Below are 25,186 nucleotides of genomic sequence, written 5' to 3'. Positions count from 1 at the left end.
AATCTCATGATTAAATGTTAAGTAACGGAGTGGTCAAATATAGGTTGAAAATTTATAATGCCCAATGACGTTCATTCTATGGGAAGAGGACATCCCTTTTGGACAGTCTGCTCTCAACCAATTAATGAATAAAAATTAAAGTAAATAAAACTTGTAAAACTTGTTCCTCATATCGATTCACTTCACCATTTACATTCCCCACTCACTCAAAACACACTGTTTTCCCCTGCAGTGATTGTGACATAGGCTTCTATATGATCAGAACTGATAACACCTACACTTGGGTCAGTTTGGTTCCACTCAGGTATTGAACATATTGATATACAGACCTGAGACCCGTGGCAGTAAAAGGGAACCCAACCCAACTCAATTAGACTGAGCAGAATTTTACCCCGGTCCAACTGCGGTCCCAGGTCGGGTCATTATATATTTTGACAGGTGCCATTGCCCCAGAATTGGACAAGGAGGTAACAAACCTTTGCCAACATCAACCCTTTGGTCTCATGTGTGATGAGAATACCAACTGAAGCACAAAGAAGGAGTTTGTGATATTGGCCAGATTTTTTGATGAGGAAACTCAAGAGTTTGTCACCAAATTCCTGCATATGCCAGTGTGCAACAATGGAACAGCAGAGCTATGTTTAGGTCCCTGAACACAGTGCTAAGGTAAATGTATGCTGTCTATATAAATTACAATACTCTAGGAGGCTGACCACTGACCAGTAATGTTGTACTTTGATTTCTAGTGAGAGAAACATTGACTGGAACAACATGGCCACCATGTTGTTCCAGTCCTTTAACACTGATAGCACCAGTCTAATGAAAGGGAGGCATAACTCTGTGGCCAGTGGGATCAAAGAGATTCAGCCATGCCAAATCAACATAGATCGTATTTGTCATCTGGTCCAGCTGGCAACAGGATGTGGCATCAAAGCTCTCCACCAGCAAACTGAAGAGGTCTTAAGTAGCACATATGCTCACTTTGACATCAGGTAAGCATATTGATATTTTGCACATTACACTTACACATAAGAGTGCATTATAGTCTGTGTGGCACATTTGACAGATATTGGATGTCATTTTTGTCCATTTAACCATTTATTTCCTTATTTTTTCTTTAATTTATCTCAACTTTAGTGCCAAGCGATTTGAGCTCTACATGGAGTTTGTTGAGATAATTCAGAGACTCTGAAGCTTCTCAGGTATTGTGCAACAAGGTGGCTCATCCTGCTGGCCTCCATAAAGCGTGTGCTCAACCACTGGAATGCACTGTAGGCATATTTTGACAGTCACAAGAACGTGGAGAAGCCTGGCAAGGTGAAAATGCTGGCAGGCCATTTAGCCAGCAAGGACACAAAGTTCTTCGTCCCCTTCCTCTCCTGCACTCTGAAACTACTGGCAGATTTCAATGTTGCGTTTCAGGTGAGCTGATGATAAGATAAACTTATTGCATCTTATCACCAGTGAATACTTGTGTTGTGGATAGCTTAAAGGATCATTCCTGTGTGATACTCAGATGGTTCTTTGGCTTGAGAATTACATTTTAATGTCCATTCTATTCCCACATTCTCTCCCAAATTAATACATTTTTTATTAAAATATGTCTCATGTCTAGGACCCCTGCTTTTGTTAGTGTATTGTCTTCATACAATTGTGTGTTTGGGGTTTCCATATGCTCAATTTTACATTACTCTTTATCATTACCAACTCCTCAAGAACCACCCTTGCTAATTACATCATATTTTATAACTGATCAATCCTTCATGTGTTTCTAGGCTGAAGGGGTGATGGTGCACAGGCTGCACAAGGAGATGACCAGCCTGGTAGGAAGATGCCTGGGAAGATTTCTCCCTGCCCTCCTTAAGGCTGATGTCCCACTGAAGGACATCAAATTCAAGGAGACCAGCCTACAGTTGCCAGATGAAGACCTTTCTTGGAGAGAATGCACAACGATTCTTGGAGGACAAAATGGATGACCTTTCCTCTTCAGTCCCAAGGATGTTTAAGTAAGTGTTATTGTGTAATCCAAATCAGTTTACCTCATAAAGAAATAACTGAAATCCCATCATACAGTGGCTGTAATTGTGCACCTGATCATATGTCGTAGGGTAGTGAGAGGCTTCTTTGTAGCTGTGACCATAAAGATGATGACAACATTTCTCCTGGACAACATCATCCTCCAAAACCTGACCGTGTTGGACCCAGAGTCACAGCACCAAACTGTTTTTTAAAATTTATGTCATTAGTTGTTTATTTTATTATAATTGGATACAGAAGTTACAGAAATGAAAAAAGGGCACGTCCTCCAAGCACATCAACGTGGGGCCCCACTGGGTTGAGTGAATATTAGTTTATGCCAGAGATTCACACGAATTCACGCCAGAGGGGCAAATTATTCTGTATTCTGTCCTGAAATTCTTAAAATTAAAAGTATTTAACATAAAAATGCTGTTGCAGTGTATACTTATTATTTTGTTATTTTCTTTCTTTAAAAGTCACCAGAATGCAGGAAACAAAGTCTCTGAACCTTAGACTTTTAACAACCCCCCCCTTTGGTTTCAAAATTATCCCTATTTTTGAGGTCTCAAAGTTGGCAACTATGGGTCTTGGTTCCTCAGAACCGGGTGGACCTGTGAAGACCTCTAGTAGTAAGTCACAAACCTCAGAGCTAGCATATGAACATGGGCACAAAATATGGTTGAAGTATCTCAAAGTAAAGCAAAGGAAGTGATTCTTGTGTGGGCGGTCAAAACTTTTTAAGTGTAAAATGTGGTGAAGATTGAAACAAATTTGAAGGCTGCAAAAAACTTTTACATGTTTCGGACTTAAAGAGGCAATAATATGCCCTTTTTCCAAGGCCTTAATAAACGGTCTTAATAAAATGTGTCTGTATCTTCTCATCCTGTCTAAACAACCCTGCTCAGAACGGCCAGTTTTAATGTAAATAAACTTAGATTTGGTGTGATTTAATTGCAATAAACGGATCAAAAGGATCCTGAAATAACTACATCATGATGTCGATTTGTAAAAAGCTCAAATTCAACCTTTGTCAGGTCTGTCCACATGACAACAAGCAAACAACTGTTTAAATGCTTGATTTCTGAATGGAGTTCAGATTGATCAGAGCTATGCTAACATTGTAGCTGCTCCGTCGACACTCAAAATAACGTCATCTAAAGGCATAAATACAACAGCATTGTTATTGTTTATACACATTGATATCTACAGACTGTGTAACATTAAAATCATATAAACTCACCAGCATCTAAGATGTTTATAATTGATGACAACAGCTGAAGTGGTGTGTGACTCTGGTGTTAGCTGCTGCTAGGCTGAGAAGCCAGTTTGAAGATAAATCCACTTAATCCCAAAAGTTTAAAAAACAAAGTCCCCTCGCTGGTAAACTGCTCTGGATCAAAGCAGAATCAGGTTTTTATTCCTCCAGAAGACAAGGAAGCAGCTGCAGCAGCAGTGACGACAGACTCTGTGTCTGCTCCTCGGCTGGCTCTCTCCTGCAGAGCTCACTTGAGCATCTGTTGACAAGCAGTGGCTCTGTCTCCCAGTCCAGCCCTGCCATACGGGTGAATTTTTCGCCCTTAGCTTAGCTTATTTTATCCTAGCTTCGCCCCATGTTACGTAAGAAGGGGCAAGAAATCTGAATGGCCTGTTGAATCACATGAGTACAGAGCAAGCCCAGCCCACACCAAACTGACTGGGTGGTCTTATGTCACATCTTCTGTTAAAAGGAACATCAGGGACCCAAATATATATGCACAAGCACTGAGAAAGTGAGTTTTTCTTAATATGACCCCTCTAAGTTAAACTGGAGGTTGTTCAAAAATGGCTGTGGCCTGCAATGAGAGGTGTATTCATCCAAGAAATCCAAAGAAAAAAGGAGTTTAGTTTTTATCTCATTTATGTTCAAAGTGTAAAATTGGCTGTTCAGAGTGCCACCATGGGGTCAGGTTTTTGTTATTATCTCTGCCAGGCGTAAGTCTGGAGGGGATCATGCATTTGGTTGTGTGTCCTTTGTGTGTCTGTCCCCAGCTAATCTCACCTACTACTGGACCCATCAGCCTAATATTTTTTCTGCACATTTATGGCTGGACCTCTCGTGGTTGTGGTGATTCGCAATTTTGGAAAAATTCTTTATGAGCCTAAGCTTAGACTTTCGTCTTTTCAGTAGTCCTCGCCATTTTACGATATCAGTTATGACATAGATAAAGGCATTTCTGGCCAGGCTAAAAAACAAAGCTTTGGACTTATTTTCCTGTTTATTGTTGCCTTATTAAGTTTATACAGTATGGACATTGTGTCCAAGGTTTGTCTCCATGTAGGTTGTCTACTGTAGTTATACCTTGATAATGTAACCCGCATATTGTCTCTCCTTCATTCCAGTACTGGCATGCATACTCGCCGAACACACTTCCTGTCCTGCAATTCCTGCTCCCCACCTGAATGCCCCCAGGCTCTATTACTACTCAAAAACTGAAAAACAGGCAGAACAAGAAACAAGTCATCAGGCAGAATACAAATAGAAATATGACACAGTAGAACCGGATATACAGTTCTAACAGGATTCCACATAGGTAATTGCTCACATTTGACAGGCAGATGAGTGAGAACAGGTGAGCAGGTATATGTGGGAGTCAGGATGCTTGGGCCAGTGGAAAAGTCTGAGGGCATTTGATGGGCAGGTGAAGATTGACAGAACACTCATACATGAATGGGTCAGGGGGAGTAAACAGTGGCTGGAGATAAGGACAGAAGGGCAAATTGAGGAAAATCAAAATCAGTGAGACAACTTTCAAAAAGAGGCAACAACAAGAATCATTACCTGATGTCAAGCAAAGAAAACAGACTTCCCTGCAAACCAGCAAGATACACTCCAGGATTAATCTGAATTTACTGTGTTTCTTCAAAATGAATCTCTGCTGAGGTAAGACACATGATATGCTTAAATGTTGCTTATTAAATGTTTGTATGCTTAGATTAAATTTGTTGACATTTGAAATTTCAATTCATACACATCATGAAAACTAAATGTGGCTGCTAACCATTTTCAGAGTTTTAACAAGTTTAATTACTTTAACTTGCAGCAGAAACCCTGCCTCCTTATGTTATAAGTGATTACATTTCCCACAAATTGTTTTTGGCGAAGCATATTTTTGTAGAATTATGTAAACACAATGTCTAGGTTTGCCAATATAACACATAACCTCACATTTTCTTTTGTTTGTTTGTGAACCAGATGGTATTTGAATATTCATATACTGTATGTTTCCTTTACTTTACTAAGCCTTCCCTCAATGGGAAACTAAAGTATGTGATAACTTTGATATGTGTCCTAATTTTAATAAAGTGCAAAGTAAAGCTGAAATGAACGGAACTCTCACTTCTTTGTGTTTGTTCCTGGCACATTTCTGTACTTACACTCACACTCTATTTGGATTTTTCAGTGTCAACCCTGAAATGTGCGTCAAAATATTTGCATGTGAAAGAAATGATATCATCTCTTTGCTGTATGTCTGCAGAACACTTCCTTAAATTAACTCTATCCTAAATGATACATTCAAGCATACAGTACATTAGATCAAATATATTATCAGATCTCTCTCTCATCATGGCTGTACTCTTTCAGATAAAAGTAAAAAACCTGGAACCTGAAACTCAGACTTTGAATTTGACTGTTAAATATATTTGTTTACACCTGGCAAATATTCAGCATCCACTATGCATCCAAAAGACAAACATATTTACAGCCTCCCAAGGGGCTGAGTACCCAACCGAGCTTATGAATCAATTATATAATAAAGTCTAAATATTTTTTTACAAACATGTTCACAGACAACTAAAAATTCTGGTGATTTTGATACAGCTGACACATCCTGATTCACAGATCTTATCTGTTGTTAAGATAAATTAAGTGTAAATTTAGCCTACAACTGCAGTCATTTAGTAGTAATTTATTATTTATTTATTTATTATTTATTTGTTATTTATTAGTGATACAAAAGCTGAAAATAAATTAACAAAATATTTTTGTCTGTATAATACTCCACATATGGGCTGCCACCTCAGGCCAAAGATGTTCCCCCACACCACACCTACTGAGTAATTATTTCCTGGTTAATAAACCTGTATAACAAAAAACATTTGAGTGACAGACACAACCTGGGTGTGTATCTGCAGTGAAATAACAGGTTAAGTCTATGATTTGAATGTAACTGCAACTGTTGATTCAATGTTTGGATTAGACATATAAACCAGTACTTACCACTTGCACGCACACACACCTATCTATATCTATCTTTCTCTATATATACACACACACACATATATATAGTACTATACATACTATATGTATACTGTGTATTTATGTATGTGTGTGCATAAATATGTTTGTACTGTATATTCAAGAGGAGGCTGGTCCATAGAGGCAGAGGAGGTTGCTCCTCTTCTATTTTTTGAGAAGCAGGAGGGAGATCAAAATATAAAAAAGAATATTTGATTGAAACAAACCATTACCAAGTCTCAGTATCATTTATAAAATATTTTTTCTCTCTTCTTTGGAAAAATGCATTATTGAAATTCTGATGAAAATGCTTCAACAGCGACACCTGCAGGGCAAGAGGAAAAAGGGCAGTCTGTGTGAAGTGGTGGTGGGGAGCAGTGGGTACAGTGGGGGGCAGAGGAGGATGGGTTCCTGCTGTTCTCCTCAGAGCGGGATCTCTTACATCAATTTAATGTACTTGCTACTCTATGATTGGCCAAGACACGTAAAATGCTCCCTAACCAATCAACAACCAGAATGAAATATTGACGTCACATTGGTCCAATGATAGTTTCCAGATTTCATCTTCAATTCTCCCTTCTTTTTCCTTCCAACTTTATTGATAACAATCAAACTCAAACAACAGTAACATAAACAAATTTAAAGAATAAAAAGAGGACACAGAATCCCAGGGAATTCAGTTATGACATTAAAAAAACATTCGGAAAAGGGATTGTGCAAGAAGCTTTTTACATTCACTAAAAGCAAAATAATACATAGGAAAATAAATAAATAAAGGGGCACAGGTTAATAAAGTGATACAGTTGATAATTTTATGTTTCAAATATTGTTTGGGTCTTTGCTGCTTTTCTATTTGTCATCTTGACTATAGAGTTGTTATAGAGGCTAATTTCAATTAGAAATAAAGTAAAGTTTGGTTTTCTGTTGGTATATTTCATTTTATGTATGTGGAATTTGCCAAAAAGTATAAACAGTTGGATTAAAAAGCTAACATTTTTATCTATTGAGTTATTTTTAAAATAAGTGAAGCTATCACTACCAGAAAGGCAGTCACTACCGGGCGCAGTGTTACCTTTTGGCCTTTGGTCTGCTCCTTGGGATGTCCAAGTTGGTGAACAACATCAATGGCAGCAACAACATAATTTTTCTCTGCCTCAGGAAGTGCAGTTCTGCAAATGTCTTTCACTTTTGAATGAATGTTCTTGTCTGTTTTCTCTGTGATGCCATCCAGTCACAGGTTTCATCTTCTGCTGAATCTGTCAGTTTCATTAACTTTTTGTTCGGTCTCAAGAACTTTCCTCTTGAGGCCACTTGTTTTTCAGTGTGGCGTTTTCTTGTTTTAGATCAGATACCTCAAGAAAGCAGTGATCGATGGATTTTTAAGGCCCTCAATACTCAATACTATTTTTGTTAACCATGCGTTTAAGGTCATCTACGCTTTCGTTGATTTCATTAGTTTTGGTTGTCAGGACACGAATAATGTTATCTTGTTCTTCACCTAGAGATAACTCAGGATTCATCTTTGCCTTCTTTGTCTTAGCTGATCCGTTCTTTGCCGGTGTGTTGGGGCAAGAGTCACATTCACTACCTTCGTTTGATTTGCAGAAATAGGAATGAGTCATACTTGTTTCTCCTTTCTCTTGAATTGTCCATTTCCATTTCTATCATCGGGTCTTCCATGATGAAGGTTTGTTTTTGGTCTTCCATTTTATAAGCTAATGCTAGCTTCAAAAAGTTGATGCTAAGATGTGTTACAAGAGAAGGAGGTTTTTCCAAAAAATACAGTCGGTAGCTGGTAGTTGGTAACTTTGGTAATTAATTTGACATTTAAGTACAGGTATTTGCAACCTAAATAAACTTAAACAAAATATTAGTGAGGAAAACCCGAAGAGTTGTTCCTCAGCTGGGGAGCAGCTGGAGAGCTCCTCTCTGCTAGTGCAGCCTCGGGCTTCGCTGCCTCCGCTCTCTGGTCTGGACCCTTAGCGGGACTACAGTGATGTGCAGCGGCCCGACATACCATTGCTCTGAAAGTGAACTCCTCTCAACTACAATAGAAAGTTAACAACATAATTTAAATGAAACAATCAGGAGAGTTAGCTTGTTTGTCATTGTTGCTAATAATATCAGACCAGTTAACCAGCAGCCACAATGTTCTGTTAACTAACAAACAAGATGACCAACAGCCACAAATGGACGTTATGACATCGATACTTCATCTCCATGAAAGAAAGTAGAAGACGTCTATGGCAAGCTGTTTTAACATTTAATGGAACCACTAGCAACCAATAGCATTTCTCCTAGTCAAAATTGTATTCTCACTAGTCGGAATGGTAATTAAAGATATCCACAATAACATTCTTACTAGTAGAAATTGTACTTCAAGATATCTACAACTTTGATAGTACTAGTCATAAATACATTTAAGATATCTAAAAATCTTTAAAAAGTATAAGTGGTCATTTTACCATTTAATAGCTAGACTGGATATTCATTGCAGATATCTTAAATTCAGTTCTTCCTAGTCAAAATGAACATTTCAGATATCCACAATCTGAACATTTCCTATCCACAGCTGTCATTTCAGATATCTACGACGTCTTCCTAGGACAAATGACGTCACTTTTGCCATTCATGTGTATCGGGCTTTCAATTTCAGATATCCACAATTACATTTTGGATATCCAGAATGAACATTCTGGATATCTGCAATACAATTCTTGTTAGGAGAAACTCCCATTTCAGATATCTACAATCCAATTCTTACTAGTCATAATTCTAATTTCAGATATCCAAAATGAAAAAAAAACATTACAGATATCCAGGATGTAATTTTGAATATCCAAAAATACATTTTGACAAGTAAAATTGTCATTACGGATATCCACAATCCCAGATAGCATGATCTTTGTAGCCACTCTTATTGGGATACTGCTGGTCCCAGTCCTTTGGTTTCCGTGTTTGGCCTTTGTCCCCATACTCTTGGAATGAAACAAGTTTGGCATAGGGACTCGAGCTTTGGCAGTGAGAGTCATAGTAGGGTCTAGTGGGGGAGGGTTGCCTCCCTCTCTTTTCCTCATAAGGGCTTAAGGCATGGTCTGAGTAGTGAGTATCTCTGTAAGGTTGTCGGTACCTGTCAGGCTCCCTACAGGTGTAATCCTGATGGCGGCGAGTCCTCTGAGGAGAATAGTGTTCTGGAGAAGAATGATTGGAACGTGAGTATCTGGAGGGTTAATGTCCGTAGCCTGAGCACCATCTATTTGTGTCTCTATCTGGGCTTCTCCCATCAGGTGAAGGAGATCTTTGAGGACACACAAGCATGTGTGTCCCACAACTTTTATTGTGGGATGAGAAGCTGTAGAAAAGATACCTGGTACATGACATATTGATCTAAAATATCGCAAATTCATCTTTATGTTGCACCTAATTTTTAACAGTGCTCTTGTGGTTATTTTTGTATTGCTTTGCTATGATTCATAGCAGTTATTCACAGGTGTGGTCTGTGCACTGGGAGTCCTGTCACTGTTGATAGTGGTATGGTTTGATAGCGTGTGTAGTGTTTTTATTTGAATTATTGTTTTTTTAAAGAATTTTTTTATCCCTTTTCACAGGTAGGATACTCCCAGCACTCTACCAGTGGGTGGCTGGTTCCCCGGCCGTGGTACACCTGTCTGTCCTCTCCTCTTCCTCCCTTTTTAGAAGTATTAATTCCTGTTTTTAATAAATAGCCATTTATAGCAACTAACCCACAGAGATGGTGTCAGAGTGCAAAAGACTGCAGTAGTATTTACTTTGTAAGTATTTACAATATGTTGCAACAGGTAAATGACTTGGCCTCTTGGGGATGAATCCTCATGTTAAACTGCAAGGGGAGTAACGCTGCTGACTTTGGTTATGGCCTTGGTCGATGGTCAATCAATCAGGAATGTCCTGGGTGACTGGATTAAGTTTAGTAAAAAAGATTGAAAGGCAAACATACCACACTATTTGCATAGAGATCATTTCACAGCTCAGGTTAAGTTTTTGCAAGTTATCACTACAAAAATACAGCTAAACAAGGTGTCAATTAACACTGTTTCTTTGTTTTATAGCCACATATTAAGACTGATCGTCAATCATGAAGGCCAGAGTTTGTAGAGAAACAGTGGTCAGCTTTTGCTGTTCGAAGTTTGCTGCCATCTTCCTTTTCCTGGCTGTGTTTGTCTTCATCTTTGTGTATTTTAACATGGACGTCCTGGAGGTAAGAATTAGGTCTTGAGTGGGACTGCTTGAAGGGTGGACCCTGTTTGAAATTCAGTCAGATTTCAGGACATTGTTCTCAAATGCAATGTGGCTTTGGATAACAGTAATGTTCATCAATATTTGTCAACAATGATGTTTTAGGAAAATGGTTCTTTTGCTAACAATCATGCATTTGACTGACAGCAGAAACTCCTTATTCAAATATTTATATTTTTATATATTTTCATTTTATTATGGAAATTAGTGGAAACAGATGAAAACCCGATGCATTGAGAGAGTACTGTTACAAATTGACATTTATATTTGTACATTCACTTTTGAAATTTATATGAAGAGGAAACACAAAACTACATTAGGTTTCCACCAGAATAACTAATATGAACACTGAACTTGTGTTAAATATTAATATCATAGTCAAATTGTAACATTGTCCTCGTTTGAAAATTTATTAAGAAAGATTTTTTTTAAAAAGGAGAAATAATGCTCTCTGATAAATAACACACCTGAAATTCATCAACGTGTATAAATGTAGACAATTATTGCTACAGTTGTTACTGAAATGGACTGCAAGGATATTCTGACTGTAGTTTTCCTCCCTTTCTCTTTTTCATGTTGCTGTTATCACTAAGACTTTGATCAGATTCTTTCATCAACCCCTACAAATATTCAGTGATTTTCTGATGAGGGGCAGGAAAAACAGTCTTTTTGTTTCATTTAGTTCATTTGTCTTACATTATAATTTTTTTTATATATCTTTGTCACTCTCTTGACCCCTGCCAGTTTCAGCATAAAGCAATCTCCACCTTCCCTGCTCCAAAACCTCACCTGCAACACCGCTTCTGCAGCTTCCAGCCACGGTCCCCTGAAGATGCTCTGGAGGAACGCCTCCTATTAGACTCCATTGCTTGGCCTGAAACTCCATCCTTGCCAGTTCCTCTTTCCCTGGAGCAGACCACCGATCCTGCCCAAAGCACCTTCACTATTCTCCCAGAGAAGGGTGGACGACAGTGGCATGTAGGGGATCAGCTGGAAGTTATCATCAAAATGTATGACTTCCAGGGGCGTCCTAAGAAGTCTGGGGGAGATGTCTTACTCGCCCGTTTGCACAACCGGGCACTTGGTGCAGGTGTGGCTGGACAAGTGCTGGATCATCTCAATGGCTCCTACTCTGCTGTATTTTCTTTACTCTGGGAGGGAAGCGCACAAGTTGAGGTGATGTTTGTTTCATTAGTCTATTTTCTAATTGACCTTTAGCTAAGCCCGCCCCTTTTAGTTACTGTTGCTAGGCCTGTCAATTTGTACTGTCTAGAGATTCATCACTCAGAATCCTTAGTAATTTTCAAAACAATGGGTCCTTGATTTCATACAGTGGTTGGATTGTTTGATATGATGTTAATCATTCTCATCAAAATCAAGATAACCAGCAATCAAATATCTGATCTCCCTCTAGCACTATCTAGGAAATAAATATTATCCTCTTTAGCATAATTTAATTTGGCAATGGATTTTCTAAAACTCAGTATGTCTAAGAGTGATATATACCACTGACATATTGAGATATTGGTTTCTTCCACTGAGTGGCAACTATTGGCAGCATATAAACCAGCTAATATACAGCAGTGAGAAACAGATGCATCTAAACTTTTGTCATCATTCAACAACAGCACAGCAGGAGAAAAGGACACATATTTATTGACATTGGCATATACCATTGAGTGAAAAAAGGGGTCGACCACTCCCACAACATATATACCTTATATCATATAAGAGTAATGTTTAGGTGACATTTACAAGGATGTTCCAATATTCTGTTAACATCACAACGAAAAATCAGGATTTCTCAGGATTTAGCCATGAGTTCAAAGTTCTCATAGTGAAAGCCCAGAAATAAAATTTGAGATCAGGTCAGTTCTGACCACCTACATTGCAGTATTTGATTCTGAAAACCTTTTTTCCAAATGAAATGAGAAATGAGAAATGAGCTGCTAGTATTTTATTGAGGTAACACTTTACAATAAGGCTACATTAATTAATATCAGTTAATGCAGTAATAAGCATTAAACAGTTAATCAACAATTTACTAATGTGTCTAGTAATCATTTACTAATGGTATTCATGTTAACTAGGGTGTTAATTTATACACTATTTAATAGTCTATAAAGATGCTATTAATATTAGTTAATGCAGTAATAAGCATTAACTAACAATTAATTTACAATAGGCAAGAAACTATTAACAAATATCTCTTGTTGACATTTATTAAGAATTTATATGTTAATTAGGATACTAACTAATATTAGTAAATAGTTGATAAAGATATTAATTAACATGTATGTCATGAAGTTCACCGCTAAGTCATTTCATTAAGAGAAAACTGTTTTTATAAATGTTTATTTGATTTGATTTATTGATTGGGACAGTGTGCAGTTTTTAAATATTAAAGATGCACTGCACCGGAGTTAGCTCAAAGCTAATTTGCATCCGCAGTCCCCCACAATCAAAACATACAACAGCACAACAACAAACAGTGCAAAGCAAAAAACATACAGAACACATTATACAAAATACAAAATACAAAGCTACACAAAACAGCACATCACATAGCCCCACAATGTCAATTAGAAATTAATAATGTAAACTTGTTAAATTGACTTGACTCGTCAAAAAGACTACCTGTGCGAATGAGAAGACCATAGATGGAGTTTAGACTCAGTGGTCACACAGCTGATTGGACTTTAGTAGATTTTTTAATTTGGCCTTGAATGTATTGATTGAACTGCAGTTCTTCATATCATCAGTCAGGACATTCCACTGAGTTGTGGCTTTCACAGAGAAAGCTGATTGCCCAAATGCAATGCGACAAAATAATATGATATAATCTTGTATAGAGGATATTCTGGAGGATCTAGGCACAAATTTAAGAATAATCTAAAATTCTCAAAGTTCAGTAAATTGTATTTCTCCAGTACCCTACAGTGATGGAAATACACTGTCAAGAGTTTTCAGAGTTTGTTTGTATAAGGAGTCAAGAGGTTTTATGGCTGTTTATTTAAGGGTAATGATTGTCTACTTACTAACTGGAAATCAATTCATCATGACAACCAGCTGTTATCAACATGATTCATTCCAAATTTAAATAGACGAAGACTTTATGCTACATGTTAAAGGAAATGCAATTATTTTCTTTGGAAAATTTGACAATTTTACCATTCTTTGAAAAGAATAACGAAAAAGTGATTTAACAATTTCACTGTTCTATGACAATAACCACAAAAAAGTTTTTCTCACAGACTTGCCAATTGCATGTTATTTTGAAAACTAAATTTTGAATTAAAATCGAAGAGCCTTTAAGAGGAGTTGCAATGAAAAACATGTTTTTGAGTGAAGGGGATCTCTGAAAAGGGGAACCATATATTTTACCATATATGTTCTGCAATGTTACATTATTAGTAAGACATTATAATCACAGAGTAAGTAAACTGAAAAACTTGTACCATATGTTCTATAGTGTTACTAACTATCTGTCCTCCTTAAGGTGTAGCCACCACATGTAGACAGCTAGCCAAACCCAATTCACAAATGACATGAGAGTCAGAATGAAGCCTTCAGCGCCAAATATTTATTGCAGACTCAAGGTGCATGAAGATGTGAAAACAGGGTGTAACTGAAAGGACAAAATACAACATAATTACTGTAATGTTTGCTATACAGTAGGGATGTGCAGAGAGCCCAGTATTTGTATTTGTATTTATATTTGTTGAGGCAGCAAAATTATTTATATTTATATTTTTTATTCTAATAAAAGTGGAAATAGGTGTAAAAACACAGTTTTTTATTTTTATTATGCTTTTAATTTTAGGATATTAAAGTGTTAAAATAAGTGTTTATGAATAAACAATCTTAAAAAGGAAGTCCCCACACCAGGTCTCGAACTTGAGTCTTCCAGATCATACATTACTGCGCTGACTACTGAGCTAAAACCAAGTGCATTGCAAATGTGCAGCCAGACCTCTACTTATTTATACACCCATAACACAGAGACAGCACAGCATGTAACATGTAGGGAAGAACTTCAAAGGTGATTATTGCTTTGCACTTTTCATGTATTGCCTATTTTTTACAACCTAAGTTTGTGGAAAGGAGAAAGGGAGCAACAGGTTATGGAGAGTCACTTGAAAGCACTTCGCTTGTGTCAGTAGCAACTCCGGGAGTGATGTCCAAATAAAGAAATGTGCGTCATCTAGCAGGTGGATGTGACTTCCCTCTTAAAGACCTGCTGATAGATTTTTTTCCACTCGAAAACAAATAATTTTTAAAATATTTCCGCTATATATACATATATATATATAATATACACTGCTTCATTTAGCTCTGGTAGAGGGATTTGTCACTGACTGCTATGTCTCAGGTCCTCCAGCTACTCCTTAAGATTTTGTCCCAAGTGGGGTTGGTTAGTCCACCACACCACACCGCACACACCTTCCACACATGCACATCACATTACTGACTTCACTGATGTCCCCACTCCATACTTTAAATATTTAGTTTTTCTTTAATTTCTTTAATTTGATTTAATGTGGCTTGATTTCTTCAGAAGATAGGAGTATGCATGCACATCCAAACCCAAGAGGGCAGGTGCTAGGCTGAAAGTTAGAAAATGTAAAAAAACAAAGAAACAGCTAGCACACTTGATTTGTTTAGTAAATGTATCTTTTGTTACCTTTGTATCATGGTGTGTCTTCCTTGTGTTGTGCCAGGTCATAATATGGTAGGTACATTGTACTAAAAGTGTGCTTGTGATGTAAGGATCATAAAATAAACAAGACAGTACCATGTAACAAAATGTACCAACACAAGCTCAGCTTGTTGTTACCATATAAATATAACTATAAGGGTTAAACATTCAATAGGAGCTCAGTTCAAAGAAACAAGTCCCTACTGAAGCACTTGTATTCCATTTAGGGTATGATGCTACTTTGTTTATCTGGGCTCTGAGGAGTAAATATGAAAAAATAAAGTGGTTAACGTTGGCAGGTTTATTACAGTGCATTTCAGTTTACGCAAAATTGAAAAAAAATGAAAAACATGAAAATGAACATGAAAAAAATGAAAATTGATCTTGTAACCAAGAATGAAATGAAATAAAATAAAATGTCCTTAGTTTTTTTTTTTAGCACAATGTATTTGTTAATGAAATTGTACATGTCATGAAATGTTACCTTCTTTGACAGTTCTCCTGTTTCAGCATAGTTATTCAATAAAATGTCATCTTTTAGTTAGTATTCTGCCCTCCAGGCATTTCTATTCTGTAGTGTTATTTGGCTAATTGTACAGCTGTTTTGGACAACTTCCTTTGTAGACAGGAAGTAGGAAAAGAAAGTACATGTTGGCCACAGGATGTTAGATTTCAGCCCAACCAGAGCATCTGGTTCATCTGCTGCCATCAGGGCTCAACGTCGAGGCTTGTCTGCTTGTCCGGGACAAGTGGATTGTTTTGTAGGGCAAGTGGATGAGAAATTTACTTGCTCCACTAGAAAAGTTAAAAGTCATAAGGAAAAAAAAAAAAAAAAAAAAATTAAATGTGTCTTCACGTTATGTTGGGGTTTCCCCTAATATTGGCTGACCTCCCACCCCTCCTGAAAGAACCAAATAAAAACAAATGTAACTTATACTGGCAGGATAGTGAGAGCATGATAAACGCACGTAAATGCCATTTAGCAACCTCTCAAATTCAGATGTTGCATTTCCGCAAACTTTCCATCGCTTTACAGCTGTTTGCTCAGACCAGTTTCTGTTGTAGCTTGTAGAAGCGCTCATTTTGTTTCTGTTTGAACACTGTAGCCTTGTATCAGACACGGAGACGGCTGTTACTGTTAACACAGCTGAAGCTAGCAGGCAGACTGAAGCCCCTTTCATGAGACAGACAAATGAATCAAAGTTCAGAGGATGATATATGACATTAACTGACGTGCGACATCAAAAAATAATGTCAGACAAAGGACCACAGTGATGTCTTAGTAACATTGCAGAACATATAAGGTAAAATATATGGTTGTGGAAGAATAATTTTCAATGTCATCACAGGGACAGTGTACAGGATGGTTAATCATTAAGACTTATGGAAAGGTCAGCGCTCATGATATTTGACTACTTGCCGATGAGCACTGGTGATATTTGAATCATTTGCCTATAACTTGATTATCAAAGGCCACAGGCCCTCTTTTTATTTTTACTGTTAGGGAGGTGTGAGTCACCATTGTTTCTAAACCTCTGTTTCAAAATGATATTTGGATCACTGCCAAAATGTCAAGGTCACTAATGATGTTAGTGGCATGTTATTAAATTATCATTAGCTCTTATAATTAAAATTAAAATTGTTAAATGTTCTAAATAAAATAACTGCATTTCCCTTTAACATTTAGCATAAAGTCTTCATCTTTTTAAATTTGGAATGAATCATGTTGATAACAGATGGTTGTCATGATGAACTGATTTCCAGTTGGAAATGTTTCACTAAAGGTTAATAGCTGTGTGATTGTTTCAAATTTACAAGGGTCCCAAAGCATTAATAAATGGTTAATTGTGGTTAAGTAACATTTATTCAACACTCTGATGCATTTATGAAGTGTTAGTTAAGGGATACATGTTTTCAACTTTACGATAAGCATTACAAAGAGCATTAATAAATGATTAATTATGGTTAAGTAATGCTTATTCAGCCGTCTTTTGCATTTATGAAGTGTTTCTTGCTTTTTCTCTTAATGAAATGGCTTGGCTGTGAACTTCATGACCTACATCTTAACATCTTTATCCAACATTTACTAATATCAGTACCTTAATTAACATGTAAACCCTTAATAAATGTTCACAAGAGGAGACACTGATAACAGTTACTTAATGCTTATAATTGTATTAATTAACTAACTAAAAAAATAGACCCCCCTCAAAACTCTATAAAATGCATAAGTATTGCTCTTACCACAACCCCATGAACATCACTTCAACATGTTGAGAAATCCAAAGACTGACAGATCTGTGTAGTTACTGTTGCTAAACTATGATTGGTCAATTGCTTCTCGGGGGAGGGGTTTAGTGAATGATCCGTTCTCCAGACATGGGCATCTGGAGATGTTACTGCTATAACAGAGGCCAAATAATGGGGTTGAACTCTGAACTCTGATTCTCTGTCCTATCAGGTGACACTGGTTCACCCCAGTGAGGCTGTCACTGTGCTACACAGGCTGACCAGAGAACAGCCCGATAGGATTTATTTCCAGAGTGTCTTCCGCTCAGGCTCAGTCTCTGAAACTACCACCTGTAATGTCTGCCTGCATCAAACCCAGCAGCCACTGTGCAACTACACTGACCCCCACACAGGCGAGCCATGGTTCTGCTACAAGCCAAAGAACCTGGGCTGTGATACCAGGATCAGCAACTCCGTGGGAGAGTTCAAGCATAAGCTCAAGGCTAAGGAGGAGAAGCTTTTTCAAAGGTGAGTGAGCAGAAAGACAGGACTGGCATTTTGTTTGACTTCTAATAAATATGTATCTAAAGTTTTACTCATGTATCTCCTTAGTGGAAAATTGTGTAATTTCAGACAGCAAAGATTGAATTTAGAGATGTTTATAGTCTAAGATAATACAAAATGAAATAGATTTACTAAGTGGGAGGAGCCTGAGGCGTTTTTCACCATTCTGTATTCCGATTTCAAATTTGTTGACGTTACTTACCCAATGTTACTTAACATTAGGGGGTCCTAGAGGAAACTTTACCAGAGATGCTGGGCTGAGATAACTTCCCAACTCTGCCTATGATAGAATGCCAAATTGGATTATATTTATATATATATATATATATTATATAATAATGTACTGTATTGCACTGTATTGTATTGTGACGTGTCTTTTGCACAGTCCAAATATATGTATAAAAATATAAAAAAACAAAATGAAGCATAATGCTCAGGCAGAGCACTGAATTTGTGCTGGTTTCGGCTGATCTGCTGCAGCAGCTCCCTTCATCATCCCAACCTTGATGTCATGTGATTTTTTTAAGATAAGATAAGATAAACCTTGATTAATCCTTGGGGGGAAATTCAGGTGTCATAGCAGGCAACAGCAATGAGAATGAAACACAGGAGAAGTAGAGGTAAGAGTAAAAGTCCAGACTCAAACCAAGATAATAACAATATAAATAAAAATAAAGATAAAATAAAATACTGAGCTGATGGCCCTAAATATCTGCACTGGGTCTTCAAATAAGTGAATGAGTGGACGTATGTACAGTCTATCAGTAAATGTAAAGATGTTAATCGGTACAGTCTATCAATTAACAGTCTCAGTCTATCAATCACTATCTATCAATAGATATAAATGTACATATAAGAATATGAATATACATATGAATCCATATATTCATGTCCATGCAAGATTCAGTAGTTAAAGGTGTAATGTGTAAGAACTGGCCAGAATTTTTGTTTAAAACATTCCCAAATTAACTAAAATTATCAACAGAATGTGAAGAAATAACAGTTTTGACATCATGTCAAAGACCCATATGTATTGTGTTGCAGAGATATCTACAGAAGTTATCATGCTAATCAGCTAGCCCTGGCCCCGTCTGGCCTGTCCTGTCTTGTAATACCACTTTGTACCACAGGGGCAATAGTGACTTACTGTAGCATCCAGTCTACCCTCAGATCAACATGAGCGGAAGAAAAAGCAGCGCTGCCTTGAACCTTGGCAGTAATTCAGCCTGCCACACTGCCAGGCTGAATGTTGTTGAAATTTCCGCTGTAGGACTGTTAATATGTCACTTTATTACGTTTGAATATTTTTTCAGGTGAGAAAGTAACCATGTAGTTTATCCAAATAACGCCTATTTGGGGAGTTGCACCGAAATGAAAGCGTGTCCAAATTACATTAAATTTTGACACTGCACTCCCTTTGTTCCACAGCAACGCACCCGCCAAGTGTGGAGTTGATTATTCAAGAGATACACAAAGGATATACATGCAGACATACAGACAGAGATTCCTTCCTTTAGTAGATAGACTAGTGCAGTACCCGCTCAAAACATGCCTGTTAGGAACATGCTGACTGCTTATTATTTCTCGAGAACCACATATATATGTATAAACTGACAATGTATCAATTAAAATGATATGGATTTAATGAATTAAATGGTTTAAATCCAGAAAGAAACTTCACCATTGAGACTAAACTGAGGTTGAACTGTAGAAGCAATTTACGGCCTTCGATTGGTTCATCCTGCTGCCCATCAAACGTGTTGGCACACCTATTGGCTAGTTTTACTGCCACCATCTCTGTTTTTTCTCCTGTGTATGCTCGTTCTTCTCTCTCGAGCAGTTTAACTGAGCGGGACCCACTCAGCAAGTCCGATCCCAGAAGCCCTACCCCACTGCACCCAGACACAGAGCTGAGCAGCTCGCTGTTCACTTGTTTATTCAAAGTTTATTAATATTAAATGTGTTGCGTGTCCAAATTGCACCACATTTCGACAGCGCTCCCCCTCGTATACCCAGCAATACACCCACCAAGTGTGAAGTAGATCGGATGAACAGTTCTCGAGATATGCAAAGGACAAACATGCATACATGGAGCGGCTGTGGGTCAGGAGGTAGAGCGGGTTGACCACTAATCAGAGAACTGGTGGTTCGATTCCCAGCTCCTCCAGTCCACATGTCGAAATGTCCTTGGGCAAGATACTGAACCCCAAATTGCTCCCGGTGGCAATCAGTTTGTGAATGTGTGTGAATGATTAGATTCCCTCCAATGGGCAGGTTGGGACCTTGCATGGTAGCAAGTATCCATGCATATGAATATGTGTGAATGGGTGAAAGTGCTTTGAGTGGTGTGAAGACTAGAAAGGCACTATACAAGTACAGTCCATTTACATTTACATTTTACAGACAGAGATTCCTTGCTTTTTATAGAGAAATGCATAATGAAGGTCATGATATTGTAAAACTATTTCTATTAGCACAGGCAGAGCCTTCCACTGGCCTATGTGGGTGATACTCTAATCACACTCACATATTTGTCCACTGAAATTTGCATAAATGTAGCCAGCCAATCAGGATGTGCCTACCTGAATATGTGTGGAGCCCACAGTATATAAGGTAGCAAGACAACCTCTTCAGTGAGCAGTGTAAAAGTGGCTTTGCCCCTTGGTGGAGGGCTCTGCCTGTGCTAATAGAACTAGGGGTACAATATCATAACCTTCATTCTATTTCACACAGGCTCCACCCTCCACTGGACTCCATGGCTACAGTGGGTGGAGCCTGATGAATGAACACCCTGCCTCAACATAACATTAGACCCAGTCTCACTGATCCTGACTGGCTAAAGGTTAGTTGCAGCAGCCCTCCTACTTCTTATAACCTAGGCCATCTCAGCGGAGAAATAGGGGGCCCCAGCCAACCCAGGTAGTATGCAACTGAACTGGGTAAAGCCATGGCCTAACCTCGTAGGTGTCCACTAACAAGCAACAGACCCTCTGCACACCTCATTCCCCAGGTCATCAAGGAGCGTGGAAAACTGCAGGTGTATAATGCCCAGATGGGGGTCAGATGAAACACAACTGGCACATATTCAACCTTTTCACCAGTCCTGAGTCACTCCAGCAAGCACAGACTGTGAAAAGAGATAGAACCATATGAAAGGTAAGGGGCGTAGACCATGACGCGCATATGTCCTCAACACTCTTCCACTAAACAAGGCCACTGACACTGCCACATTGCCGCACTGCCACACTGCATGCAGAGTTTGCTGAAGGTGTGGGGAGCCAGGGAATAGTCAAACGGCAGTCTGTTGTACTCGTAGGCTATCCCTTGGAAGGCGAAATGAATATTCCTGCGCTGGTGGGGTGGGGGGTCCACACACTGCCAGATATCTGAGAGGAGAGGCAAGGCAAAAACCCCCTGGGCTGGACAAGACCGTAAAAACCCTCATGGAGATGGCTTGCCAGAAAGTGGGTGGAAGTGGTGTGGGAGCGAGGTAGAGGTGGAGGCAGCATCAGCCCAACTTGACCTGCCATGACAGTCATCACCTGTGGGAAGTCCCAACAGACAGATGTCAGCGGCGGAGTTCCATGGAACGCTGACGTACTGGGCACCAATGAGATGTCCATGATGCTGTCATCTCAGCGAGGATGACCGGAAGTGGCGACAGTGTGTCATCAGCTGGAGTGGGTTTCTCAGCATCATCAATCATTCATGAGGAAGTGATCCTACCGCTGCTGGTCTCTAATCTTGGGGAGCTCTCAGCAGTCCATGCAGGATGGTGGCTGCTGAACACCTCTCTCCGTGCGGTCTCATCTGAGGTACTTGAAGCAGAATTCATGAGGCTGTGCTGGCTATGGGGCTGGGACACAGTGAGTGACAAGTTTTTTGAAGCGGCAACTCCATCCTAGGAGAAAGCAGATAAATAGGCAAACCTCGCTGTGAATGAAGAGAAAAGGATGGCAGATAGTGGTCTCGCTGCCTTACATACTGTTGGTTCCACATGTATTCAGGTAGGCATATCCTGACTGGCCAACCACGTCTATGCAAATTTCAGTGGGTGAATACATGCATGTGATTGGAGGAGAGTATTACCCATAGAGTCCGGAGGAGGAAGGAGCCTGTGTGAGATAGGAAATCCAGTTATATGTAATGTTGAATATTTACTTCCAAGCAGTTGTTTCCCATATTAGTGCTTGATTGAACTTTTTGTCCTCCTTTCTTGTGTCTTCCTTTCTTATGTTGTTAGTCTTGTAATGTGTGTAAAACATTTTATAATGCATGTTTTTCTTCAGTGGTGTCAACATGAAAATCTCCATTCGAGCTTCAGGATCTGACAGTGTCACCGTGTTGCCAAAAAAGAAAGGTAATGCACAATTTTTACTACTACTGTCACCATAACCTGTATGAATAGTAATTCAAAATCGAATATTCTACAGATTATTAGAAATAAAACAGTCAGAGAAATGAACATGTGTAAAACAGCAAAAAAAGAAAACAAACCAACCTACCACTTTATTGTAGATAGCATTCTCCTGTAGAGCTGCCAGTTTGAAAAGAGTGATATCTAGTCATTGGGGAATAAAGATAAGCCATAAGAGGTTTTTAAATGACTGTATACCATTTATACTATTTGCATGTACCAGTGCCCCATTAGAAATAAATCTGCATGATTATTATCTATCTTCCACATATGTAGGCTACTTTTTAAATAAGCACACACAATTAAGTTTCTGCACAGTCAAATCTCAAAAAGCATATCATGAAGGTGCTCTCATTTCATCTTCCAGTCACAGCAGTGTAACATGTAATATATACTTGAATAACCACTTGAATGAAATAAATAATATTCCTCCCATCAAAATACTGGGTGAATTTTAGAAAGAATGAAGAACACAGACATCAGTCAGTATCAATGAATCAATCAATGAAAGCGAGGGGGGACTGCATGCTGGCAGATCTGAATGAATGTAGCTGTCCCGTGTTTTTGGCAGGATTAACCTTAATAATTTTGTGTTTTGACATTTGTGCTCCTGATGGCCAGTCTGGGCCTGTGTTTGTTTCTTGTTTCTTGCAGTTTTGAAGAAAGTTTTCTACATTCATATGTCTACTTAGCCATATCCTTTAACTCCTCCTCAGATCAACAAGAGGTAAAGAGCAACATTGTGCAGTTTGGACCCGCTGGTTATTACTTCCAGGGTGTGTGGCAAGCACTAGGTGGCATGACAGTCCGCCAGTTCAATACTCCTTCTGCCATCAACCAGTGTCTAAAAGGGAAGTTTGTTCACCTTCGTGGAGACTCCACCATCAGGCAGTGGTTTGAGCACCTCAACGCAGTACTACCAGGTAGTTCATCTACAGAAAATCTCTGGCAAAGGTTTGATTTTGTTCACACTGCAGATTAATGTGTCCCAATTTTGTCCTTCTGTAATACTTTTAGATCTAAAGGAGTTCAATCTGCACAGCCTGAGGAACCTTGGACCTTTCATGGCCTTAGACTATGCAAACAACATTTTGATTAAGTACCGATTCCACGGTCCCCCTGTCCGTTCTCCCAACCATGTCCCAGCCATCGAGCTGCACTACATTGCCAATGAACTAGACCGCTTAGTTGGAGGCACCAACACTGTTGTTGTTTTTGGCATCTGGGCACACTTTGGCTCTTTCCCCATTGAGCTCTACATCCGACGGCTGCAGAGCATTCGCAGGGCAGTGGTGCAGCTGCTGGACAGGGCTCCAGGTACGCTAGTTATCATCCGGACAGCAAACCCCAGAGTTTCAACGCTTTTTGTGTCACTCACCAACAGTGGCTGGTACTCGCTACAGCGTGACAAGGTGCTCAGGGCCATGTTCAAAGGACTAAATGTTCATCTAGTTGATGCTTGGGAGATGGTCTTGGCCCACCACCTGCCACACGACCTCCATCCACAACCTCCCATTATTAAGAATATGATCAATGTTGTCTTGTCCTACATATGCCCTCAAAAGGGCAGCTAGAGTCATATTTGTTGGGGGAAAGGAGTGGGAATCCAACCACTCGTGTTGAGTTTACATGTTTCTATGTTTTCGCCAGATGCTGAAATGGACCTAATATTTCATGCCTTAAAATCAGTTTTAAGTTGAACACAGAGAATCTTTCCCCCTTCAGCAGATGAATGAGAGAACAGCCTTCTAGTGTCAAACTCTCCACATACATCATTCTGCACAGTGAAGCTCAAACATCCAACTGAAGTGACTAAAAGCAAAACACATTTTTGAGTGAAGCAGGACTTTAAAAAAAGACCTTGCAAGAATAAATGTTAACTGCACAAAGTATTCAATTGTTACTGTATCTTTGTTGCAACATTTAAATGCCTTGTTCACTAACCGGGACCATGCAAACAAGAATATGGATTTGAAATAGTTTAATTGAGAATAATGAAAGAGAGCTGAGATGTTGAATGATGGGTGGGTTGGGGGACCAGAGGAAGGGATTAGGATGGAGGGATGAAGGGATGGAGGGAAGAAGGGAAGAAGGGGTGAGGGTCGAGGCATATGGGATGGAGCATTGAGGGGATGAAGGTCGAGGGATGAGATACCCCCCCCCCCTCATGTTAATGGAGTGGACAAAATATTAGGAACACCATTCAATATAATGCACCCCATTACACCACCATCACCACCAGCCCTTTCTGATAATGTTGACTTAATCTGCAAATCTATAAGCTTCATAAATATAGAATTTATGGTAGAGTTGTTGTATTGGATTGCATTAGATTGCACAGTCGTTCCTAATAAAGTGGCAGGTGAGTGTATGTTCTTTTATTATATTCTAATTTGATATATTGACATATCTGACAATTAAAATGAACGTTGAACCTACGTACCACTCTGAAGAGTATGTGTATTTCGATTTGTAGGGTGAATCTATGAAATGGTTTAGATGTAGATTTCAAGCAAGGTACATATGTATATCAGTTCAAGAAGATGTACAAAAAATATTTTTTGAGAGGTACAGGGATGAGGAAGGGGCCTTGTTTCTCTCAGGACTGTGATGCTCGTTGTTGATGATGATGTTGTTGTTGTTATTCCTTTTTTTCTCTGTGAGTGTTGGGACATGCTGGGTGGGCACCTGCACGATGATTATGTAT

The 25,186-nt window shown here is 38.8% G+C and overlaps 1 protein-coding gene across 2 annotated transcripts; it reads left to right on the top strand.

Annotated features, from left to right (window-relative positions):
• Positions 1 to 10,365: 10,365 nt before the first annotated feature.
• On the top strand, positions 10,366 to 24,489 carry LOC137176074 (NXPE family member 3-like). 2 transcript variants are annotated; one of them, XM_067582130.1, is made up of 6 exons: positions 10,366 to 10,532; positions 11,321 to 11,746; positions 17,731 to 18,026; positions 22,352 to 22,422; positions 23,196 to 23,402; positions 23,497 to 24,489. In XM_067582130.1, the coding sequence occupies exons 1-6, from the start codon at positions 10,410 to 10,412 to the stop codon at positions 24,051 to 24,053; spliced, it is 1,680 nt and encodes a 559-aa protein (XP_067438231.1). In that variant the 5' UTR covers positions 10,366 to 10,409; the 3' UTR covers positions 24,054 to 24,489. The 2 variants fall into 2 exon arrangements, with proteins under 2 accessions (XP_067438231.1, XP_067438230.1); XM_067582129.1 differs by having other exon boundaries at positions 10,367 to 10,532; positions 11,315 to 11,746.
• Positions 24,490 to 25,186: the final 697 nt, after the last annotated feature.

Source organism: Thunnus thynnus, chromosome 23 (genome assembly GCF_963924715.1).
Source record: "Thunnus thynnus chromosome 23, fThuThy2.1, whole genome shotgun sequence".
NCBI classification, from domain to species: Eukaryota; Metazoa; Chordata; class Actinopteri; order Scombriformes; family Scombridae; genus Thunnus; species Thunnus thynnus.
The sequence above is the reverse complement of the archived record's forward strand: the minus strand, read 5'-3'. Positions and strand labels throughout refer to the sequence as shown.